Source organism: Erythrolamprus reginae, assembly GCF_031021105.1.
Source record: "Erythrolamprus reginae isolate rEryReg1 chromosome 13 unlocalized genomic scaffold, rEryReg1.hap1 SUPER_13_unloc_2, whole genome shotgun sequence".
Lineage (NCBI taxonomy): Eukaryota > Metazoa > Chordata > Lepidosauria > Squamata > Dipsadidae > Erythrolamprus > Erythrolamprus reginae.
Window position 1 is genome coordinate 494907 of NW_027248446.1, and position 24134 is coordinate 519040.

The 24134-nt window shown below is 41.3% G+C and overlaps 1 protein-coding gene and 1 long non-coding RNA gene across 2 annotated transcripts in view; one reads left to right on the top strand and one right to left on the bottom strand.

Moving 5' to 3' along the window:
* The window catches only part of LOC139155160 (uncharacterized), a 35875-nt gene that overhangs the window by 7442 nt on the left and 4299 nt on the right, over positions 1 to 24134 (bottom strand). The window lies entirely within an intron of this gene.
* On the top strand, positions 1728 to 23703 carry LOC139155159 (vomeronasal type-2 receptor 26-like). Its single transcript, XM_070730242.1, has 7 exons — positions 1728 to 1954; positions 2391 to 2687; positions 13016 to 13029; positions 13651 to 14423; positions 19265 to 19477; positions 20986 to 21112; positions 22485 to 23703. The coding sequence occupies exons 1-7, from the start codon at positions 1728 to 1730 to the stop codon at positions 23393 to 23395; spliced, it is 2562 nt and encodes an 853-aa protein (XP_070586343.1). The 3' UTR covers positions 23396 to 23703.

Sequence of the window (24134 nt, forward strand, 5' to 3'; positions counted from 1 at the left end):
AGATTTTGTTAAGCGAATTTTGCTCCATTGTACGACCTATCCTGCCACAGTTGTTGAGTGAATCACTGCGGTTGTTGAGTGACTCACATGGGATTTGAAGTGAACCTGGCTTCCCCATTGACTTTGCTTGTCAGCAGGTCCCAAAAGGGGATCACGTGACTCCCAGACACTGACCGTCACAAATGTGAGTTAGCCGCAAAACCTCGGAATGTCAATCACATGACCCTGGGGATGCTGCAAGGGTCATAAGGGTGGAAAATGGTCCTGTGTCCCTTCTTTCTACAAACGGTCTCTGAGGGAACCGTCGTCAGTTGAGGGCTGCCTGTATTGATGCCCCCAAGGCGCCTCTAGACGGAAAGGCCTTTTCCTCACAGGGGCCACAAAAGGTCCAAAGCCCTTCAAGATGCTTCCCAGAGGGAGGGGGAGGGACAGAGGCAAAAGGGGGGAAAGGCCTCCCTTCTCCCCAATCATCTGTGGCCATCCTCAGACCCCAAAAAGTCACCACAGGCAGAAATAGTCAGATTGTATAGAGACATGTTTCTTTAAGACATTTTCATTGGGGGAAATGTAGTGAAATTGCACTCTGGGTAGTGTAGTTTTACATGTGCCCACATCTTCACATTCCTATATTTATTTATCTTAAAACAAATATGTTCAAAAGGCCTTGTGAGAATGGGCCTAAAAACACCATATAGGTCTTTGCCAGCTTTAGTTGTCCAACTCACTGCCTAAAGAGGCCAGTTATGATTTATAGGCCACAGCACAGACTGCCCCCTACAGGCAGTGAGAGGTACAGCTAAAGAATGAAAAGGCCCAGGGAAAGAAAGGCCCAGAGTGCTGACTGTGGAGTTTTGGGAGTTGAAGTCCACTCATCTTCAGGTTGCTAAGCCAGCCAGTTTTTTTTAATCTAACTTCTCTCTGATTTTTGTGCATGACTTTGTTTATGTGTGTCTGTGTTTGTGTGTATGTGAGAGACACAGAGAGAAATGTTTTTCTAAAACTGCAAAGTTTAAAAAAAGTTTAAAGTTCACTAAAGTTGCATCAGCCCTTTTGTGTGTGTATGTGAGAGACAGAAAGTTTTTTTAACTCTGCAAAGTTCTGGTAACTAGTGTTTCACTAAAGTTGCATCAGCCCTTTTGTGTGGAGCCTTTGAGGTTTAATGTTCAAAATAAAGTTAAATACATGTTGGCTTTAACTCAGCAGGCAGCTATTTCAGATCTGTGAGATGCTCTGGCATTAACTGGCCCCTGGGATTTTGTCTTCATGCCCACAAACTTCAGATTTATTTGATTCTTCAGCCACAGTTGTCATGTATTTCCTCCAGGGTCAGTTTCAAGCATGGAACTCTCAAACCTCTCAATTCTAGATGACTGATTTAATTCCATCTCTGCCACTGCCATTATATGCCATATGGGGATTCATTTCTCTCCAGAGAATTCCCCAAAGTTGAATTATCCAGGGATCTCTCCTGAGAGGGAGAATTATGATCAAAGTTTCAGCTCTGCTCTTTGACTTATTCCTCCAGGGGAGACTTTGAGCAGAGAAATATGGAGTTTGGGGACAGGCAGAATCTATGCTCTTGCATGCACGTCATTCTCCTTTCCAGGTGAATCTGGGTTTCAATCAAGAATGCAACTGGATCATATTCCACCTTCTGAGAATCCTTTGAATTCTTCTAATTCTTCTTTAGGAACAAGAAGGAGATTGATTGAGTCACTCCATGAATGATGGACCTCCTGCTTCTGCTTCTGCTGCTGCTTTTGTCCCATCCAGTCTCTGGGAAGCTGAGAAGGAAATGCCCACTGAGTTTGGAGCACCAGGATGGAAAACGACCACGGAGCTTTTACAGCCCAGGAGACCATCTCATTGGTATAATCCTCACTGGAAATGAAATATTGCACACAAAGTTGCTTTTCAACATGACTCCTTCTCTTCAGTTTGTTTTCTATGATCCGTAAGTCATTCAGGGAGATGGAGTTGCACTCCCTCCATTCTAACACGGTCCTTCTGTGGTTTTTTTTTCATTTATTCCTATACTGGGGAATATGTCTAATTTCCTGAATGATTTTGATTTCCATGGCTTCTCGCTTTTGTCTGATTTTGTGAAAGGGACTCAAATCCAAAAAGGAATCTGAGAAAAAGCTGAAAGGGCTGCAGATTATTTTCTTCTCTCTGTTTAATCTTTAATTTATCACTTGAATAATGAATTTTATTTTCAGTAGCAGTAGAATCAGTTGTAGGGGCAATACCTCAGCCAATTTCCATATTAGTGTAACTGATCGTTGATTTTGGTTCAATTCTGGTTTAAGACTCAGTAGGCTTGTGGAGGATTATATATTAAAAGAAGTATTTGTTGTTTCTATTGATTATAATAACATTTTTTACAATAGGGATAGTGATGGTTTTTCGCATGGCTTACTATTCATTTTGAACATTCAAATGATTAATAAGAATTCCCAGTTCCTGCACAACCTCACAATGGGCTACAATATCCATGACAACCATATGAGCACTTTCCACACTTCAGATGCCTTGCTGGACATTCTCTCCACTGGAGAAGCCAACGTCCCCAACTTCGGCTGTGGAAGGAAGGAGAAACTTCTGGCTCTTCTTGATAGAGCTGACAAGGAAATCTCCACCCAGATGTCAACAATAGGAGGCACCTACAAAGTCCCACAGGTTTCTGTGTGTTTTTCTCCATTTGGTAAAATTAAGTGGTGGGTGATGGTGAATGAACAACAGATGCAATCATGTCTTCAAGAGCTGTTTTTCTCCATATTAGCAAAAATGTGAATATTTTATCACATTATGTTCATCCTTAAATTAATCATAAAAGGCCTGAAATGCAAGCAATATATTCCCTGGAGAAGACATTCTACCAACTATTTAACTATAAAAAATATCCCTGGTTGTTGGAGCTTCTATGGGCATCTCCATTGACATATAAATGTGAATATATATATATATATATATATATAAACATATTTTGCCCTATCCACTGAGAATGAAGTTGGCAATAGTAGCATTTTATGTATCTAAAATGTGAAATAAAAAGGACTCTAGCAATTATAGACCAAATGGACTAGCATTGTTAATTTATTTATTTATTAGATTTCTATAATGTCCTTCTCCTTGGACTCAGGACAGCTCACAGAAAATTGTGGCTAAAATTTATGCCAGGATCCTCTTAGTTAAACTTAAATAAATAAATAAATAAATAAATAAATAAATAAATAAGTTATGTTCTGCCGGGCTCTGTAGTATGAGCCTCCCGAAAATTCAAGGGTACAAATTTCAGACACACACACGTTTGAAAATTCAAAACAATGTTCTTTATCACAAAATTCAAAAGAAAACAAAGCACCCTTTTTGTATTGCAAAGAGCACTGGTCCCAAAACAACCTTGTGGCCTGTACAATTCCCTTAATCAGTCCTTAAGTACTTAGCTAGCAGCTGTGAAGAAACATCACAGCCCTCCTTCTTCCAACGAAGTGAGACACACACACTTTGCTCTGCTTTGGCTTCAAAGGTGTGAAAAATCAACAAAGTCAGGAAAAACAGCAAGGCACAATTCCTGAAGATCTGCGATCAGATAATCTTCCACAATGGCCAAGCCCACACGCTGCTATTTGTATCAGCAGCTCTAATTACTGGAGCCCCACCAAAACACAGGTGGCCTCTCTTATCTCCTGTAATATGCCCTCAATTGGTCTCTTCTACGCATAACTCTGCGCCTGCGTGGGTCCAAGACTTCTGCATCCAAATTGACCGAAGATAATGGAGATTGGCTTCCTGGGCTGTGTGCCAAGCCCCCCTCTTCCAAGTCACTCCCACCTTCTTCTTCGTCCGAGGAAACTGCACTACCTGACTCCATCAGCAACAAAACAGGCCTATGACATGTTGATGTTTCCCCTGCATCCACCTCCACATTCCTTGGGGCAGGAGCTGGGCCAGAGCCAACCACGACAAGGTAATAATAATATATTGGCTCAAATTGGTCTTGAACTATCTAATCTATATCAGTGAGGTAAAACAAGGTTTGTAGGCTTTCTAGATGTTAGTGCAGCATTTGACTCAATGAAGAGAGAAATATAATGGAGAAAATGGATTGTCCTCAAAATGGAGCTCAGCCTGTTGGCCCTGATCCAAGCCCTTGTTTGAAAGGGAGGTTTGTGCTCAATGGTGCCATGAGAAGGACCTATGCTTACCAGGGGGGGGGGGGGAGGAAAGATACATATTTGAAACCTTATTATTCATTATAAATATGAATGACTTACTGGAGTAATGCAGGATAAAAAAAACAGATCATAAATAAATGTTATTTAATTTTTTGACCAAAATTACTAAATTTGTGTACCAGTGAAATGCAGTGCACATAGTATACAGTACTTGGATTTCAGAAAGTCTTTGCAAACTAAACCACAACCTATTTCTTGATAAGCTAAAAAATAAGTCACGCCCAGATGGAGTCAGCCTGTGGTCCTCAATGAATCTACATCTGCATGGAGGGAAACCAGCAGTGGGGGACCCAGGATTCCATTTTAGGCCCAGGACTCTTCAACATCTCCATGAATGATTTGGATGAGGGAAGAAATGGGGAAATCATCAAATTTGAAGACAACACTAAAGTGGCAGGAATAGCCAACACCCCAGAAGATACACTCAAGATCCAGAGGGACCTAGAGAGACTTGAATTCTGGGCTTATCTAACAAAATGTAATTCATTGTAGGGAAATGTAAGATTTTACACTTAGGCTAGAAAAACCAAATGTACACTTACAGATTAGGTAAAACGCAAAACGTAAATTGGATTTATTTTCAGAAGGGACGGTGATATTTGCTGGGGATTTTAATGTAGAAATAATGGCTAATAACAAAGAAAAGAAACAATTAAATTTAAATAGGTTAAGTATGACAGACCTACATGCTGATAATTTAAGTAGAGGAACATATTATTCTGTAAGACATAATAAGTTTAGTTGTATTGACTATATACTTATGAATAAAACAGGAAATATTCAAATTAAAAAAGCAGAAATTAAGAGTAATTGGATATCTGATCATGCACCCATAACAGCAGTCATAAAAATAGACTCCATTAGTAGACAAAGAATTTGGAGATATAATACAATTGTTTCAATAAGCAAAAAAAATAAGGAAAAAATTCAGAGAGATATTCAGGAATTTTATAATATAAATGAAAATGGTGAAATGAGGCAATCAATTATTTGGGACATGAAGAAAGCAGTTATTAGGGGTAATTTAATTAGTATGGAGTCTTATATTTAAAAAAGTGGGGGAATGGAAAGGGAAAAAAGAATAAGGGAAATAGAAATAATAAGAGAAGATTTAAGAATAACAAGAAATAAAGAATGGAATGATTTGTTAAAACTTAAACAAAGACAATTAAAGGATATAGAGGAACAACAATGGAATAATATGAGGATGACAGTAAAACAGAGAATAGAAATATGGGGGGGAAATTAGCAAAACAAATGGCGAATTATCTCAAAAAGAGAAAAGAAAAATTAATAATAAATGGTCTAAGAAACAAAAATGGAGTAATGAAATATAGTAATAGAGAACTAGAAAGTGTAATGAGAGAATTTTATGCAAAATTGTATGAAAAAGAACATGTTATGTTACAAGATATAGAGGTCAAAGAAAGGTTGAATGAAGAAGAAAGACAAATGTTAAATGCAAATATAACAAGGGATGAAATAATTAAAGTGGTAAAAGGGTTAAAACCTGGTAAAGCACCAGGCCCTGATGGATTTACAGGAGAATATTACAAAATGTATATAGAAATTTTGCTACCGCATTTGGAGAGATTGTATAACAATGTTCTCACAACTTTAGATGTTCCATAAACATGGAAAAACTCTGAAATTGTAACAATTCCTAAACCAGATCGAGATTTAAAAGAACCCGGTTCCTACCGCCCAATTAGTCTACTAAATCAAGATTATAAAATTTTTATGAAAATTTTAGCAAACAGATTGGAAAATATACTACCAAGAATAATTGGAAAGGATCAGTATGGATTTATAAAAGGAAGAAGAATATATGAACCCATTAGAAATATAGTGAATGTGCTCCACCATGCTACTGGGACTATTAAAGTTAGATGTTTATAAAGCTTTTGATAAAATAAATCATGATCATTTATTCCAATTATGTAATAGTTTGAATATGGGGAAAAGTTTTGTCAAGTAATAAAAGAAATATATAAGGAAAATATAGCCTATGTTAGAGTGAATAGAAATAGAACGGAGAAGATAGAAATAAATAATGGAATCAAACAAGGATGCCCCCTATCCCCGATGCTTTTCGCAATGGCAATTGAAACATTAGCTAATAAAATTAGAAAAGACAAACAATGGAAGGGATATCGAATAGGGAACATGGAATTAAAATTAAACCTATTTGCAGATGATGCTATAATAATTACAGAAACACCAGTACATATGATTAAGAGAATGATTATAATACTTCAGGAGTTTAAAGACAAATCAGGGTTATGAGTAAATATGAAAAAATCAGAAATCATTTGTTTAAATACCGGGCCTAAAGAACAAATTGAAATACGGAAGGTATCAGGTTTAAAACTGGGGAATAAGAAAATGAAATATTTAGGAGTATGGTTACTAAAGAACCCGGGAAAAATGGTGGAATTTAATTATAATTTAATATGGAAAAAAATTCAGAAACAAATCAAGAATTGGGGAAATAAAAATTTGAGAAGATTGGCTAGAGTAAGAGCATTAAAAATGCTGATTATCCCAAAAATGTTACATATTTTACAGGTAATGCATGTAACCTTCCCAATAAGAAAAATAAAAGAATGGGATACTAAATTAAATGTTTGGATAGAAGGTAATAAAAGATCAAGAATTTTAAAAAATGGTTGATAGCCATGGAAGGCGAAGGAGGTTGGGGAAATCCAAGTCTGGAGTACTATAGGGATGCATATCAAATAGATAGATGAATGGAATTACAATTATTAGAAGAGAAACCATGGGTAGAATTAGAAAAAGAAATCAATGATATTAAGAATCAGGAATTATTATTTAGGAAATGGAATAAGATAGAAATAAATAGATTAATAGACCCAACTAAAGTGATTATAGAAAGTTGGATGAAATGGCAAGGTAAATTAAAAATGACAAATTCTAAATTAGCAACGCTGCATGTGATAAATATAAAGAAAGTAAGTAACCTCACAAAGATAATATGGAAACTAAGGGAAAAAGGTACACAGAGAATAGAACAGTTATATGAAAAGAATGGAAGGATCAATAGAAATAAAAAAAAAGAGATGCCTTGGACAACAAAATTGGTTACAAGTTAATGCAATAAGTACGTATTTAAGTAAAAAGGAAAATATAGAAATATTTCTCAAACAAGAAACAAATTTAGAGAAGATATTAAGGGAAAAGAGTAAGAATATAAAAGCACAAGCAGGTAATATATAGAGAGAATTATTACAAGCAGAGGAACAAGTAATAAAAGGACTGACGAAATATTGGCAGAATGAATTAGAAATTGATGAATGGGATATGGAAGGCATAATTGAAAATATTAAAAGAATTAAAAATACAAGGATAAGAGCGATGAGAAGAAATTTTTTACATAAATGGTATTACAGTGATCCCTCTATTATCGCGAGGGTTCCGTTCCAAGACCCCTCGCGATAATCGATTTTTCGCGATGTAGGGTTGCGGAAGTAAAAACACCATCTGCGCATGCGCGCCCTTTTTTTCTATGGCCGCGCATGCGTAGATGGTCGAGTTTGCGTTCCCCGCCGCCCACGCAAAGGGGAAACCCCGATTCGGCTCCTCGCTGCTGCTGCGCTACCGAGCAGATCAGCTGCTGGGCGGCCGAAGGAACCTTCCCTGGGTCTTCCCCCTCTTGCTGGCGGGTGGGCGAGCGGCGGGCATCAGCGAGGAGCCGGGGTTTCCCCTTTGCGTGGGCGGCCGGGAAGACCCAGGTTGGGAGTTCGTGGGGGTGCTGGGAAGCCCCCCAGGCCAGCTGCGACCTTTTAAAACAGCCGCGCCGCTTCCCAGCTGACTCCCGAAGCCAAACGCGGAAGTGGTTTTTTTTTAATTAATATTTTTTTAAAAATCGCGATATAGCGTTTCGCGAAGATCGAGATCGCGAAACTCGAGGGATCACTGTATACACCAGTACAACTAGCACACTTTCAAACGACGATGAAAGGAAATTGTTGGCATGGATGTAAGGAAAAAGGAGTATTTATGCATATGTTTTGGGAATGCAGTAAAGTCCAAAAATTTTGGAAGCAAATACAAACGGAAGTGAATAAAATTACGAATAGTGACTGGAAATTAACCAAGGAAGCAGCATTATTGATTAAAAAATAGTGAGGTAAAAGAATATGAAGAAATTAAAATTGCAGCAATAGAAAGTGCCCAAGCAACTATAGTGCTTGGGTGGAAAGATGCTAATAAATGTATGATAAAAAATTGGTGCAAGTACATGGTGGATCACATTCACTACGAAATTATGGAAATTAGATTACATGATTATAATGAAGAAAAATTAGCAGCAACAATGAGGCGGTGGGAAAAGGTTAAAAATCATATATTAATATTAGTAAGGGATGCAAATGTAAAAAATAAAATTCAATCACTCTATAAAGAATGAGCAATGTAACCCGGAGCTGAGGTAAATGAAAGATATAGAATTGAACAGAGTCTTACGGAACAATCACTTTAAAATGGTGTGGCACCAGCCAAAAAAGACAAAACCATTTGCGTTAATAGATGGATAAAATCACATGAAGTATTCCTATCGCTTTACAAAGTCGTGGCACAGTGGTGGGCCTGACCCTGAACAGTGGGGAATGCAGTTCCGGTGGTGGCAATGTAGCATGTAGCCTAGCTCTGGTGGTGCCACTGGGTGTGCATGTGCCACTGGTGCTTCCCTGGACCTATGCCTGCCTTCCCCCCTGCGAGCCCCTTGCTCACGTCTCGCACTGGCTCCCCCCGAACACCCACACTCGCATCGGCTTCCCCCATTGCCTGTGCTGCCACCATTCGCCCCGAGAGTGAGAGGCGAACGAGGAAAATGGCGGCAAGTGGGCGGTGGGGGGGGGACAAATGGCGGTGGGCAGCAACGACTGGGCACTTACCTGTTTTCCCATTTCTGGGTTCCTTTGCGCAGAAGCAAAAAAACCCCGGAAGTCATGCTCACGCACGCAGGAGGGAAGTAGGGGCGCACTCCTGGCCTGTTCTGGTAGGGCCAGAAATGATAGTCTGTCCCTGCCTTGGCAAGACCACACTTGGAATACTGCATCCATATTATAAAATAGATGTAGAGACTAAGATGATTAAGGGTCTGGAGACTAAAACATATGAAGAACAGTTGTAGGAATTGGGTATGTCTAGTCTAATGAACAGGACTGGGGGTGCCATAATAACACTGTGCAATATTTCAGGGGCTGTCAGAAAGAATAGGGGCTGTCAATCTACTTTCCAAAAACCAGAAAACAAGAGAAGAATCAATGGATTGAAAGTTGAAATTAATCAAGGAGAGAAACAAACTAGAACTAAGGAGACTTTTCCTAGTACTTAGAACAATTACTGTATTTTTTGGGGTATAAGATGCACCTTTTTAATTGAAAAAAGTGATTCAAAAACTGGGTGCATCTTATACACTGAATGTTGCCGAGGCTGTCAAGCAGCCCTCGCCGGGAGGCCGATGCCTCAGCCCTTGGGATGTCCCTGAAGGCAGGAGATTGGAGTGGAGCTGATGGAGCTGAGCCCCTTCCCACTGGACAATCAGGGCCGCACTGCGGGCCTCCTCCACCAGCTGGATATGCTGAGGGAACACCCTGCCCACTTCTCTGGAGCTGCATTCCAGAGGCTCGTTCTGTAGCCAGCAGCAAAGCGTTGCATTCCAGGCGGCTGTCGGGCCTCCAGGTGGCAGGAACAAGGGTTGCGCCCCACTGAGTTAGCCAAGGAGCAGCAGCACCGGGAATGTCAAGTCCACACCCCAGGTCCCCACCACTGCCACTGTCTCCACCGGCACCAGCTAACATTCCTTGGCGCATCTTGGGGGACAAAGCCTGGCCAGAGAGAGGAAACAATTTCATTTCATTTCATTTTATTGGATTTGTATGCCGCCCCTCTCCGTAGACTCGGGGCGGCTAACAACAGTAATAAAAACAATGTGCGACAATCCAATACTAAAAAGCTAAAAACCCTTATTTTAAAAACCAATCATACATACAAACGTACCATACATAAATTGTGGAAGCCGAGGGGGAAAGAATATCTTAATTCCCCCAAGCCTGACGACACAGGTGGGTTTTAAGAAGCTTGCAAAAGGCAAGAAGGGTGGGAGCTATTCTAATCTCTGGGGGGAGTTGGTTCCAGAGGGCCGGGGCCGCCACAGAGAAGGCTCTTCCCCTGAGTCCCGTCAAACGACATTGTTTAGGTGACGGGACCCGGAGAAGGCCAACTCTGTGGGACCTAATTGGTCGCTGGGATTCGTGCGGCAGAAGGCGGTCCCGGAGATAACCTGGTCCGATGCCATGAAGGGCTTTATAGGTCATAACCAACACTTTGAATTGTGACCGGAAACTGATCGACAACCAATGCAGACTGCGGAGTGTTAGTGTGACATGGGCATATTTGGGAAAGCCCATGATTGCTCTCGCAGCTGCATTCTGCACGATCTGAAGTTTCCGAACACTTTTCAAAGGTAAGCCCATGAAACAATCCTGCTTGGCCAGCTGTAAAACCAGGAAGTGGTGCAGAAACCGGAGGATAAGCTCAGAAAAAGTGGGGTAGGCTGCTGGCTGGTCCCCAGAGAGTCAGAGATGGAGGGAAAGGGCGGAGGATGAGAGGGGGAGAGAATGTGAGAGTAAAGGAGAAAGAGAAAAATGAGAAACTGATGGAGGGAAAGAACGAGGGAGAGGGAGAACAAACAAATGAGAGAGAGAAGGAAAAAGAGAGTGAGAGAGTGAGAGAGAAATGAGAGAAAAAAGGGGAGAAAAAGAGAGAAATGAGAAAGTGATGGAGGCAGAAAATAAGAGGAAAGAGAGAGAAACAAAAGAGAGAAATGACTCGATTTAAATCATATGGTAAAAAGCACCCAAAGAAGAGAGAAACCCCCCCCAGCCCACACCTCTTTTTGGAAATGGTTCATGAGTGTATACACACACACACACACACACACACACACACGAGGGGGAGGATACAGGAACAGAAAAAGAGCAGGGGGAGGTGAGTGGGGGAGGGGATAAGTGAGAAAAGGGAAGAGAGAGAAATGAGAAAATGATGGAGGGAAAGAATAAGGTAGAGGAAATAGGGGCAAATGAGAGAGGGGGGAGAGGGAAACAAAAGAAAAATTGAGAAGGGGGAGGGAGAAGAGGGAAACAAATGAGAGAGGGAGAAGGGAAGAAAAAGAAAAAGGGAGAGGGAGATAAAAGAGAAAAACAAATGAAAGTGAGAGAAATTAAAGCAAAAAAGGGGGAGAAAGAAACAAAAGAGAGAAAGGGGGGAGAGGGAGAGGTACACAGAAATGAGGGAGACCTGGAGGGAGAGAATGAGAGAGAGGGAAAAGAGTGAGAGAGAGAGAAGTGGAGAGAAAGTAAGAAAAAGGAAAGAGACAGAGGGAAAGAGAGATGTGGAGAGGAAGGAAGGAGGGAGGGAGGGAAGGAGTAAAGGAAGGAAGGAAAGAAGGAAGGGAGACATTTCCCACAGAAAATACTGGGAGCCACAAACCCACCCCCTCGTGGTTGGAGAGGTTACTATTACTATTACTATTTAATAGTACACCATTTGGTTCAGAATACTTTTTTCCTTGTTTTCCTCCTCTAAAATCTAGGTGCGTCTAATACAGCGGTGCATCATATATACTGAAAAATAGTGGAATAATTTGTCTCCAGAGGTTGTGTGCGCTCCAATGCTAGAGATTTTTAAAAATAGACCAGACAGCTACTTGTCTGGAATAGTATATGGTCCCCTGATTGAGGAGGAGGTTAGACTACATAAAGACATATGTCATTGCTCACGTCATGACTTATGGGAGTGTTTGGTATACTGGGAGTCACATATGTATTGTCGATTTGGTATAAAAATGGAGGTGTGAAGATGTCAATTGCCTTCTTCAGGGGTGATTCTCTACCTGAGTTGGCCTCTCCTTGATTAAGGAGATAGTAAACGTCTGTTCCTGTTCACCTGACTCCTGTGTCATTATTTTTCCTTTTCTCACAGTGACCTAATAACAGTGTGAAATATTTGGCTGCCCCAAAGAATAGGGGGGATGGGTTGATCTATTTTCCAAAAACTGGAAAACAAGACAAGAAACAGTGGATTGAAACTAATCACGGAGAGAAACAATCTAGAACTAAGGAGAACTTTCCTGACACTTAAAGCAATTAATCAGTGGAATAATTTGTCCCCAAAGTTGTGCGTGCTCCAACACTGGAGATTTTAAAAAAGAGACCACACCGCTACTTGTCTGGAAGAGTATACGGTCCCCTGATTGAGAAGGAGGTTAGACTAGAAGACCTCCAATGTCCCTTCCAAATCTTTTATTCTGTTTTAAGTTCTGTTATAGGTACACATGTTGAGCATGCTAAATACCTATTGGAACTCACTAATTTACACTAACAAAATGATATTATCATACTTACACATTGGATTGTATACCCTGTGAAGAAGACTTGGATTCTTTTCTCATAATAATTATCTGATAATTAATCAAGTTCAAACGTTATGGTCTTTGGCAAATGACATGGTAGCCACAGTTGGTCAGCCAATAGAGCGTGTAACACCTTTCCTTACCAGGGGTTGTTTTCTCTGAGACTGAATCTGGGACCCTCATCATCAAAGGAGCTCAGTTAGAGAAAGGCCATGAGTGAAAGTGGTGCTTAAATGAAAACCTCAGAGCTCTCCAGCTTCCTCAGCAACAATTATCAAAGTATCAGAGGTCAAGGTTTCCCCCATGTTCTTACATCCATCTGATGTTTGGGGCTTCAGAGAGAAATCACTAGCAGTTATTGGGGTCAGTAAAAGGACTCCAGCTGCTGCCCTCACAGTTGTATTGGAAATTTACACAATTTCTGCTTTGTCTAAATTCAGAAAATATGGATATTGTTATAAAATTTAATCTATGTAAACTGACAGACTCCGAAAACAAGTTCAATTAAAGAGAAATCTTGGATTATACAAGTGACAAATCGTATTAGGAACTGAGGCCTCCCTGTATCTTGTATAACTGGAGAAGAAGCTAAAAAGAAGTCCTCCAGAAAAAAAATCTGGGATACAGAAACAGAAAAAGATGCACCAATCCTCAAAAATTATAATAGGCCCTTTATTTGAATATAATATTTCAGTCAGCATTTCAATGTGTTAATCTAATTATGGTAAATTGGAGATGTGATACAGTAATTTTATTCACATTGTTTATAATTTTTAAAAGTAATTATTTTTCATTTTATTATACAATCTTGCTAATATTCTGTCTTTAATATTTCAAACAATTTCTAACTACAAATTGTTCTAATACATTCATGGGAATCAGGTTGGGTTTATTAAGATCTAATATTTTGGATTTGATTGGACTCCAAATATAACACTGCATTGCTTTTTCAGATCATTTATTCAACCCCTCCAGAGGCTCTGAGTGATAAAAGCAAATTCCCCTTTTTCCACCAAATGGACATCAAAGAAGGGTTCCAGTACCCAGCCATTGTCCAACTGCTCCTCCATTTCAGATGGACCTTGATTGGCCTCTTTGCTTCAGACACAGAGAAGGGAGAGAATTTCATGAGGACTTTCCCTCCTGTGCTTGTCAGGAATGGAATTTGTGTGGTTATATCACAACAATTCTCCACAACTGAACCTACAGCCTCCCTCAGGGATGCCCTCTCTCAGTGGAGACAAGTCAATGTCTTTGTTCACTTCATGGAATTTGATCCCCTTTTTGACAGAATTCTTCCTTTCCATGAAACACTTCTGCACTTGCCGGGACTCACTGAAGGGAAAGTCTGGATCCTCACAACTTTTGCAGTGTATGAAATAGACAATCACAGACTTCTCAAATACGTCCACAGTATTTTGACATTTGGTAATCAGTTCAAAAGAAGGCCAAAAGATGAAGCCTTTGAATCCAATTTATTTGTTGAAGAAAAGTTTCAAGATCATTATTTTCTCTGTTCTCTTTCAAAGAACGTCTTTTCTGTCAAAGGCCGCAGAAGATGCACCCAGAAAGCCCCACTGGAGACCCAGGAGAAAAGGAACAGAAGACGGTCCAGAAATCAATATGACCATTACAGCCACATGAAGACTCTGGCCCAGGCCTTGAATGCCGCCTATTCCTCCAGACTGAGGAGGAGAAGGAAGGAGGGAGAAAAGAGGTCGGGGTCTCCAAGGCTGCAGCCATGGCAGGTATGGGGTCCCGATATGGATCCATTAATTTGAGATCCTTTGGAGGAGGAATCCAGAGGAGAAGGAGGGGAACCACCTCAACAGACTTGTCCAATTTAATTACTCAGGGAATAACTGTTCCAAAGAAATTGTTCCTAATATTTTTACTACCACTCTGTGGGCGTGGCTTATTTTGTGGATGTGGCTTGATGGTCATGTGACCAGGTGAGAGTGGCTTATCAGTCACGTGACCAGGTGGGAGTGCCTTTGTAGTTGTGACTGGGTGGGAGTGGCTTCATGGTCATGTGATTCAACAGGCGAGGCTCAATAGTCATGTTAATTGGGTGGGCGTGGCCTACTCAATGTCACTCAGGTCAAGAGGTCCCTCACCTGGCCCCTCCCCTCCCAGGTCTTCCTTGTCACACCCAGCCTCAATGAATCTGCCCATTGTTCAAAACAGTCATTAGTGTGATGGCTGATGTGGCTGAACATGGAATGGAATAGCACATTAAGCTGGGCTTATGCAACCTGATGTGCAGCATAAAGACACCCATATTCATGCTCTGGACTATAAACACTGAATGCACGGAAATCCCTGAAAAATATGTGGTAGCCCTGGAGAAAAGAAAGGCAGTAAAATCACTATCTGTAAATAGTGTGTATTAACACATGATAAATAATGGAACAAGTAAAAATAATAGCACAGAATTTTTCTCTTTCTATCTTCTTTTTGTCTTTCTTTCTCTTTTTCATCTATTTCTTCCTTTCTTCCTTCCACCTCCCTTCCTTCATCCTACCCACCCATCCATCCAGCATTCTTCCTCTTTCCTTCCCTCCCTCCGCCCTCTCTCTTTCCATCTTTCTTTCTTTCCTTCCTTCTTTTCCTTCTTTCTTTCTTTCCTTCCTTCTTTTTCTTTTTTCTCTCCACCTCTTACTTTCCTTCCTTCCTTCCTTGCCTCCCTTTCTTCCTTCCCTCCCTTTTGTTTCTTTTTCTTTCTTTCTTGCAGCTCTTTTTTTCACATCCCACCCACCCAACCTTCCTCCTCCTTCCTTCCTTCTCCTCCCTCCCTCCATCTCTTCCTTTATTTCTTTATCTTTCTTTCTCCCCCTCTTTCTTTCTCTCTCTTTCTTTCTTTCCTTTTTTATTTTCCTCCCTCCCAACCTTCCTTGCTTTCTTCTCCTCCCTCCCTCCTTTCCTCCTTCCTTCCCTCCCTCTTCCTCCCTTCCCTCCTTTTCCTCCCTTCTTTCTTTCTTTCCTTCCTTCCTCCCTTCCCTCCCTCCTTCCTTCCTCTCTTTTGTTTTTTTCTTTCTCCCCGCTTTCTTTTTTCACATCCCACCCACCCAACCTTCTTCCTCCCTCCCTCCCTCTCCCTCCCTTCCTTGCTTGCTTCCTTCCCTCCTTTTCCTCCCTCCCTCCCTTCTTTCCTTCCTCCCTTCCTATCCCTCCCTCCCTCCCTTCTTTCCTTCCTTCCTTTCCCTCCCTTCTTCCTTCCTCTCTTTGGTTTCTTTTTCTTTCCTTTCTCCCCGCTATCTCTTTTCACATCCCACCCAACCTTCTTCCTCCCTCCCTCCTCCCTTCCTTCCCTCCTTTTCCTCCCTCCCTTCTTTCCTTCCTCCCTTCCCTCCCTACTTCCTTCCTCTCTTTTATTTCTTTTACTGTCTTTTTCTCCCCGTTCTCTTTTTTTCACATCCCACCCAACCTTCTTCCTCCCTCCCTCCTCCCTCCCCTCCCTCCCTCTTCCTCCTTTCCTTGCTTCTTTCCTTCTTTCCTTCCTTTCTTCCCTTCCCTCACTCCTTCCTTCCTCTTTTGTTTCTTTTTCTTTCTTTCTCCCCGCTCTTTCCTTTTTACACCCCACCCAACCTTCTTCCTCCCTCCCTTCCTTCCTTCCCTCTTCCTCCTTTCCTTGCTTCCTTCCTTCTTTCCTTCCTCCCTTCCCTTCCCTCCCCCCTTCCTTCCTCTTTTGTTTTTTTCTTTCTTTCTCCCCACTCTCTTTTTTTCACATCCCACCCACCCAACCTTCTTCCTCTCTCCCTCCTTCCCTTCCTCCCCTTTTCTTTCCATTCCTCCTTTCCTTTCCTTCCATTCCTCTCCTTCTCCTACTACAACAGAGTGTATAAGGAGTTGAGAAATTGAGGGGACTGCCATACCAACAAATCAACTAGCCTAAACCCTCCCCCTCCCTGCCCCGTTTTGGGCCTAGGAAGTTTTTCTATACCCCCCTGGGAGCCAAAAGGGCATGGGGGACTCTGGAAGCAGGGGTGGGTTACCAGTTTGCATCCTCCAGGAGACTGGGAGATAAAAAAACAAAGCCAAAAAACAGATGGCAGCCACATGCAGTGTTCCCTCTAAGGTGCGCAGTGCGCTATAGCATGCTGTTTTTTAACACTCAGCGCAGGAATTTTAAATTCCCGTGCAGAGGACCTTTGACCGAGGCTGCATCTGGGGCCAGAAACAGCAGAGCTCTACCTAAGTCCTCCTGCCTCTCGATGTCCTCCACCCTTTGTCACAAGGTCTGTCCTGTTAGACTGGACTGATAAAAGTCGAAGCAAGAATCTGTATAGCGTCTCTAAATATGTGGTTAAAGCTTAATTTTTTTCCGCAAGGTCTTGCTCCGTTAATCCTTCATGATGAATTTTCCTCCTCATGGATTAAGGCCATCGAGTTCAATCTTCACAAATTAGGCTTCTCCCCAGTTTTAATACTCGAGATGAACTATGATCTAGCAGGACAGACCTTGTGACAAAGGGTGGAGGACATCGAGAGGCAGGAGGACCTAGGTAGAGCTCCGCTGTTTCTGGCCCCAGATGCCACTAGATAGGTTGTGGCTCCTGCCAGATACCTTGGACAGCTGGAGGCAGCAAGCCACCAAAAGGCATTTGCTCTTGTACGGTGCCGTGCGCTTCCATTGCTGCCTCCGTGTGCCCCATTTTCCATCCATTCAGATCCCCACTGCCCAGGAAATGGAGCGTGCAGAGGCGGCAATTAATAGATGCCCTTCAAATTTTAATTAGGATCTTTTCCAACAACTACATTCCACTCCCCAAAGTCATAGGACCTCCTGTAAATTGAAACATGGCAACTCTTAAGATTTGTTTTCCAGTTAAATATGAGAAGTCCATTCCCCCGTCTCCCTCAGTCTTCTTGAAAGGATTCATTTTATCAGTCATCAGTTCTCTCCTCTCTAGCTATCTCCAAGCAGCCTGCCTTCAAAGCAGATTCCTTTTTCAGGGATGCCAGCAGCAAATTAAGTTCCAGTTCATTTGGCCATCCATCTGTCCATCCCTCCATCCAATTCAACAATTGTTGCTTGCTTCTAATTATCATTTTTAAAGTGATTTAAAACAATTGTTATTATATAAAACTTTTAAAGTGAAGTTTCAAATAAGGCTTGCAAATTAAGAGGCTTATATTTTTAAATCACATCAAATTAGCTTTAAAAATTGACCAATGGCAAATTGTTATTTATAACATTCAGGTTTTATAGGAAAAGTTAAGAAAGATTAAACACCATTTCAGTATTATTTTGAAGACAGTTCTTGTCCACTTAGTTATCATAGCATCCAATCTTCAGGTTTCTAATCACATCACACAATTGTTTGTGAGTCCTTTATTGAAATCCAGTTCTATCACCAGAGTTCCCATAATCTAATATTTTTTGCACCAAGATTTCAAAGAGGTAAGTAAGAAAAAGGTTTTGCCTCTGCTAGCCCCCAGGAGCACTCTGCAGACCTCCCAACCCTCTGCACACCTGTTTTCACATGGGGCAGGGCTTCAGGAGGTCCAAAATGGCTGTGTTCTGGTACAAGCTCAACTTTTCCCAGTCAGATAACTCAGCACAATGAGGTATCACAGATCATTTTATTACAGGCATTCTCACAATAACTCACAGTTACGATGTGATTCTTCTGCAGTATAATCTTTCCCATTGTGCAGGTAAAAAGAGGTTGAATTGACCCAGGCTCTAGGTGTAGCATCTACATGCTGGCTGGCTTAGTGAGTGAAGACAAAAGACCCACTCTAATGTTCTCTCCAATTACCCCTCATCCCAAGTCAGAGCTAATAGGAATACACAAATGTGGTCACATGTAAAACTACATTACCCAGTATGCAATTTCGCTACATTTCCCCTAATGCAATATCTTAAAGAAACATGCCTAGATACAGTCCAACTATCTCTGTCTCTGGGGACAGCACAGGCTGTATTTGGTGTATATGATGCACCAACATTTCCACCCTCTTTTTTTGGGGGGGGGAGTGCATCATACTTTGAAAAATATGGTATTTATATGATAGCTGAGAATGACTTTAGGAATGAAGAGAAGAGAGGCTGCCTAGGGAAAGATCAGATCAGAAGGGAGAATTCTGCAGCTGCGTAATGGGAGAGAAGGAAACTCAAATAGGATTCTGGCTAACGTTTCAGTCTGAAAAGAGTTGGTGGGAGATTTGTTCTTTCAGACTTGCAACATTTTGTTAATGGCGCATTCCAATTAAGTAGAATTAACACATCAAAAGGTGTTTTCCATCAGGATGACCAGGGAGAAGATTAGCCTGACATCTTTCTTCTTGATAAACCCATGTTTTCTGGGAATCTACCTTTGTTTTCAAAGAGTTTATGAATCATCTTTTTCCCCCTATCTATTCATTTTATTTGTCATCTGCTCTAGAATGTTCCCTATAATTGACCATTTGTGTCAATTATCTATATTTTGCCAGTATATGATTGACAATTTTTTCTCAAACTTTCTCATTCACTTTTGAATATTTAACCATATTTGCAAATTAGATAATTGTAAAACAAAGATTCAATGCAGGATAAGAAACAGTTTTCTGTATTTCAAATTCCTGGATGTTCCCATTCTAGTTTCATCCCTTTCTGGAGAAGAATGAATATTGGAATATTTCTCGCTGGAAACTGTACTTGGACCAAAATGGAGAGAGAAAAGCAGATCTGGTCATTGTCTACTACTTGGTTCTCCCTAAGGAGGATCCCAGGAGAGAGAATCTGGCATATTTTACAAGACAGAGATTTTCTATTGAACAAGATGCTCTTTCACGGCTAAAGTTGCTTAATAAGGTGGGAGAAATTTTGCTGTCTTGTCTCTGTTTTCCAAAGCCTGAGGTCCCATTTCAAGTGGGGAAAGCCTAGAGTCTCCAGGGTGGTTGGCCTTCCATGCCGGTTGGTGTCATCCAGTGACACCAGACAGGACCTAAGTGGAGCAGCTTTGCCATGTTTTATGGAAATCTTTCAAGATCTTACTGGTCAGAGGTTTCTTTCTTCATCACAGTTTTAGTCTACATTAAAAAAAAAGAATGAAATAAAAGTTTCCTAAATCTTTTACAGTAAACTTTATTCTCAATTTTAATATTGGGTGTCAACAGACTCAAACTCAACTGTGGGTTTTGCCTCCCAAGGACAATTCCATCTGTCCGTCCATCACCCTGGGGGGGGGAACTATTGACCCCCTCAGAGAGGGTCCACAACCTGGGCGTCCTTGATCCACAGCTCACATTAAAGAACCATCTTTCAGCTGTGGTGAGGGGGGCGTTTGACCAGGTTCACCTGGTACAGATGCGGCCCGATCTGCACCGGGACTCACTGCTCACAGTCACTCATGCCCTCATCACCTCGAGACTCGATTACTGTACTGCTCACTACATGGGGCTACCTTTGAAGAGTGTTTGGAAAATTCAGATCATGCAAAATGCAGTTGCGAGAGCAATCATGGGCTTTCCTAGATATGCCCATGTCACACCAACACTCCGCAGTGCACTCTGCATTGGTTGCCGATCAGTTTCCGGTCACAATTCAAAGTGTTGGTTATGACCTATAAAGCCTTTTATGGCATCGGACCTGAATATCTCCGAGACCGCCTTCTGCCGCGCAAATCCCAGCGACCAGATATGTCCCACAGAGTTGGCCTTCTCTGGGTCCCGTCAACTAAATAATGTCGTCTGGTGGGATCCAGGGAAAGAGCCTTCTTTCTGGCGGCCCCGACCCTCTGGAACCAGCTCCCCCTGGAGATTAGGATTGCCCCCACCCTTCTTGCCTTTCATAAACTTCTTAAAATCCACCTCTGCCATCAGGCATGGGGGAATTGAGACATCTCCCCCAGGCTTATATACTTTTATGTATGGTATGCCTGTGTTGTATGTTTTTAAAATAATGGGGTTTTAGATATCTTTTAAATATTTGATTTGTTATATACTGTTTTATTGTTGTTGTGAGCCACCACGAGTCTGCGGAGAGGGGCAGCATACAAATCTAATAAATAAATACATAATTAATAAATAATATGAAGATACCATCATACTTAAACCTTTTTTCTGCAATTCCATCCCTTCAGATTTTATTAAATTAAAAATTACTTTATTGTAATGATAAATTCCAAAAGCAAAAAGGAGGAATTAAATGAAGAATCTGCCGGTTGTTATACCTCCTGCATCTGTTTAGAAGAAGTCAGAGATTTCATATTAACCTCAATAAAGACAAGAGGCTAATTGTCTCCATCCATTTCTATCTCTGTTTTCCATGGATGGAGAGTCCTAACATATTTCCTAACACATTCTCTTTTTTCTGCTCAGTCTCTGCCTGAGTCCAAATGTGTGGAAAGTTGTCATCCTGGATTTGTCAAGAGGGCTCGAGAAGGAGAGCCAGTTTGCTGCTACAACTGCGTTCCTTGTCCGGAGGGGACCTTCTCCACTCAGGATGGTGGGTGACCCTGAGGAAAATGGGAGGCTTTGTGGAACTGGATCCTTCCAGAACCTTTTCATGAAAGTACAAGTTAAAAGGCAGATTGGAGCAAACCTGGTTTTTTCCCCTTATTTGTAACCTACACAATTTCTTATCTAAAAGGAAGCAAATCAAAAAGACTTTGAAGGAGGGTTGGGAAGAGACAGGTGGAAGGGGTGGAAGACTGGACAAGCTTTACTAACAGCAGAGGAAATATCTCTTTTGCTTTTTAGTTTGGAGAAGTGCTGCTAAGTTTACCTTTCTATGAACATCTGAGATCTTTGAAACTTGATGAATTCTTTCAGGTCCACCTTCTGAAAGACCTTGCAATTCATTCGATATTGGCCTCCCCTTGAGGATCACTGAGAAGGTCCATAATATGGTGTTGTGGATGGTAATGGGAGGAATTTATTACACAAATACTCTGCCAGTCATATAGATCAATTGAAAAATCAATATAGAGCAGTAAGGGAGCTTAGAGGTCTTCTAGTTCAGCCCCCTGCTCAAACAGGAGAACCTATACCAGTGATGGTGAACTTTTTCAGCACAAAGTGCCCAAACCAGAACATGCAGATACACATGCTTGAGCATTGGAAACTCAAAGACTAGCTGGCCAGTATTGCACATGCCTGTGTTGGCCATATTTCAGCCCATTTTCTGGCTAGTTTTCAGGTCATTTTTGGTCTCTTTCTTTTGGCTGTTTTCTGGACCATTTTTCAGACTGTTTTCAGACTGTTTCCCAGTGCTCCAAGACTGGCATGTGCACTGAAAATCAGAAGAGCCGCTTGCAATGGCCCATTGCCCACAGTGAGGGCTCTGCATGCCCACCTTTGGTACCCAGGCCATAGTTTGCCATCATGGGCCTATGCCATTTCAGACAAGTGACTATCCAGTCTCTTCTTTAAAACCTCTAACATTGAAGAACACAAAACCTCTGGAGGACAGCTGTTCCACTGGTTAATTGTTCTGTTTTAGGAGGTTTCTCCTTAATTCCATATTGCTTCCAGATGTTACAGGATACTGTAGGTCTCCTCAAAGTCCCTTTAACTGCCCTAGGGCAGGACTCTAGATATTTGCCTAAATAGATGTTAGGATTCATTATTAACCTCTAATCATGTAGCTTCCCATAAAGATTCTACACATTGCACAGAAAATAATTAACATCCTATGACTCCCCTCAATTTCATATACTTAGCTACGTTTTTTAAAATATCCTTTTTAGCTCTTTTTAATGGAATTGTTTAGAAATATATCTTGGAAAACGTTTCTGAAATTAGGTGCTGTCCAAAAGAGGTATTTCTTGTAATATTGAAACACAAAATATTAAGGAAAATTGCTTTTTATTTTTCAGATACTGAAAAATGCACCAAGTGTCCAGATGATAAATATCCTAATGAGCACAGAGTCCAATGTATTCCCAAAGTTATAACCTTCCTGTCTTATGAAGAACATCTGGGCATCATCCTGGTCTCTTTTGCTCTACTCTTCTTTCTAACCACTGACCTTGTTTTAATCATCTTCATTAAGTACAAAGAAACTCCCATTGTCAAAGCCAACAACCGGGGCCTCTCCTACATCCTCCTGGTCTCCCTCCTGCTTTGCTTCTTGTCTCCTTCTCTCTTCATTGGTCGACCAAGGAAAGCCACCTGCCTTCTCCGACAAACGGTTTTCAGCATCATCTTCTCAGTTGCCGTTTCTTCTCTCTTGGCCAAAACCATCACAGTGGTGCTAGCTTTTCTGGCCACAAAACCAGGAAACCAAATGAAGAGATGGTTGGGGAAGAGCTTGGCCAACTCCATCATCCTGTCTTGCTCTGCTGTCCAAATTGTCATCTGCTCCATCTGGCTGGGAATTTCTCCCCCCTTCCCTGACTCTGACCTCCACTCCCAGCATGGAGAGATCATCCTGCAATGCAACGAAGGGGCTGTTGTCATGTTCTACGTCACCCTCAGCTACATGGGCTTCCTGGCTGCCATCTGCTTCACGGTGGCTTTCTTAGCCAGGAATCTGCCTGGGGCCTTCAACGAAGCCAAGCTCATCACCTTCAGCATGCTGGTCTTCTGCAGTGTCTGGGTGACTTTTGTGCCCACCTACCTGAGCACCAAAGGGAAATACATGGTGGCTGTTCAGATCTTCTCCATCCTGGCCTCCAGTGCTGGTCTTCTGGGCTGCATCTTCATCCCTAAGTGCTACATTATCCTTCTAAGGCCAGACCTGAACACAAAGGAGCATCTCACAGCCAGAACAAATGTAAAAACATGATATATAACCCCATTGTGATATTAGAAAAATTGTTAATATGACTTTTATTTGATTTCCATTTTGATAGTATGCAGGAGTCAAAGAAAACCACATCTATATGTTTCAAAGTGGGAAATTGTCGAATGATGGGAATTCTTGCAGCTCCATCCTCTTTCAATAAATCTTGCTAAAAGATCCCTGTAAAATTCAGGGGAATTCAGCTGTTAAGGAACAGCTACCGAATGTGAAAGCTTATAGAAAATAATGTGGGCACTTCTTACTATTGACAACAGCTAAAAGGGTTTGTGAGAGAGAATGAGTAGGAAAAGAGGTGAGGAGGAAGCTGTTGCTACCTTGTACCAGCCTGGTTGTCTGATTCTCTCTTTGAGAAGGCTGGAATGATGTGAAATGACATGTTTGATCAGTTCTCAACTTGGAAAGCAAATCTTTAATTCCTCTTATATATTTCTTTCCTTTTTATTTTTATGTAATTCTTTCTTGATTTCCTGATAAAACCTCCTTTGTAAAAAGTGTCCTGCAGAATAGCTGTTTGAGATTTCAGTTTGAGATTATTTCTTGTTTCTATACTTCACACCAAAATTAAAAAAAAATAAAGTAAATTTTTAAAAAATAAAGTTTATGATGAATTTCCACTGTGTTTTTTTCTTTCAAGCAGAGAAATAAAATAGCAGTTTTCTGGCCCTTTAATTTTCCACTCTACAATTTTTGCCTAAAGAATTTCTCTGTTTCTCTTCTAAGC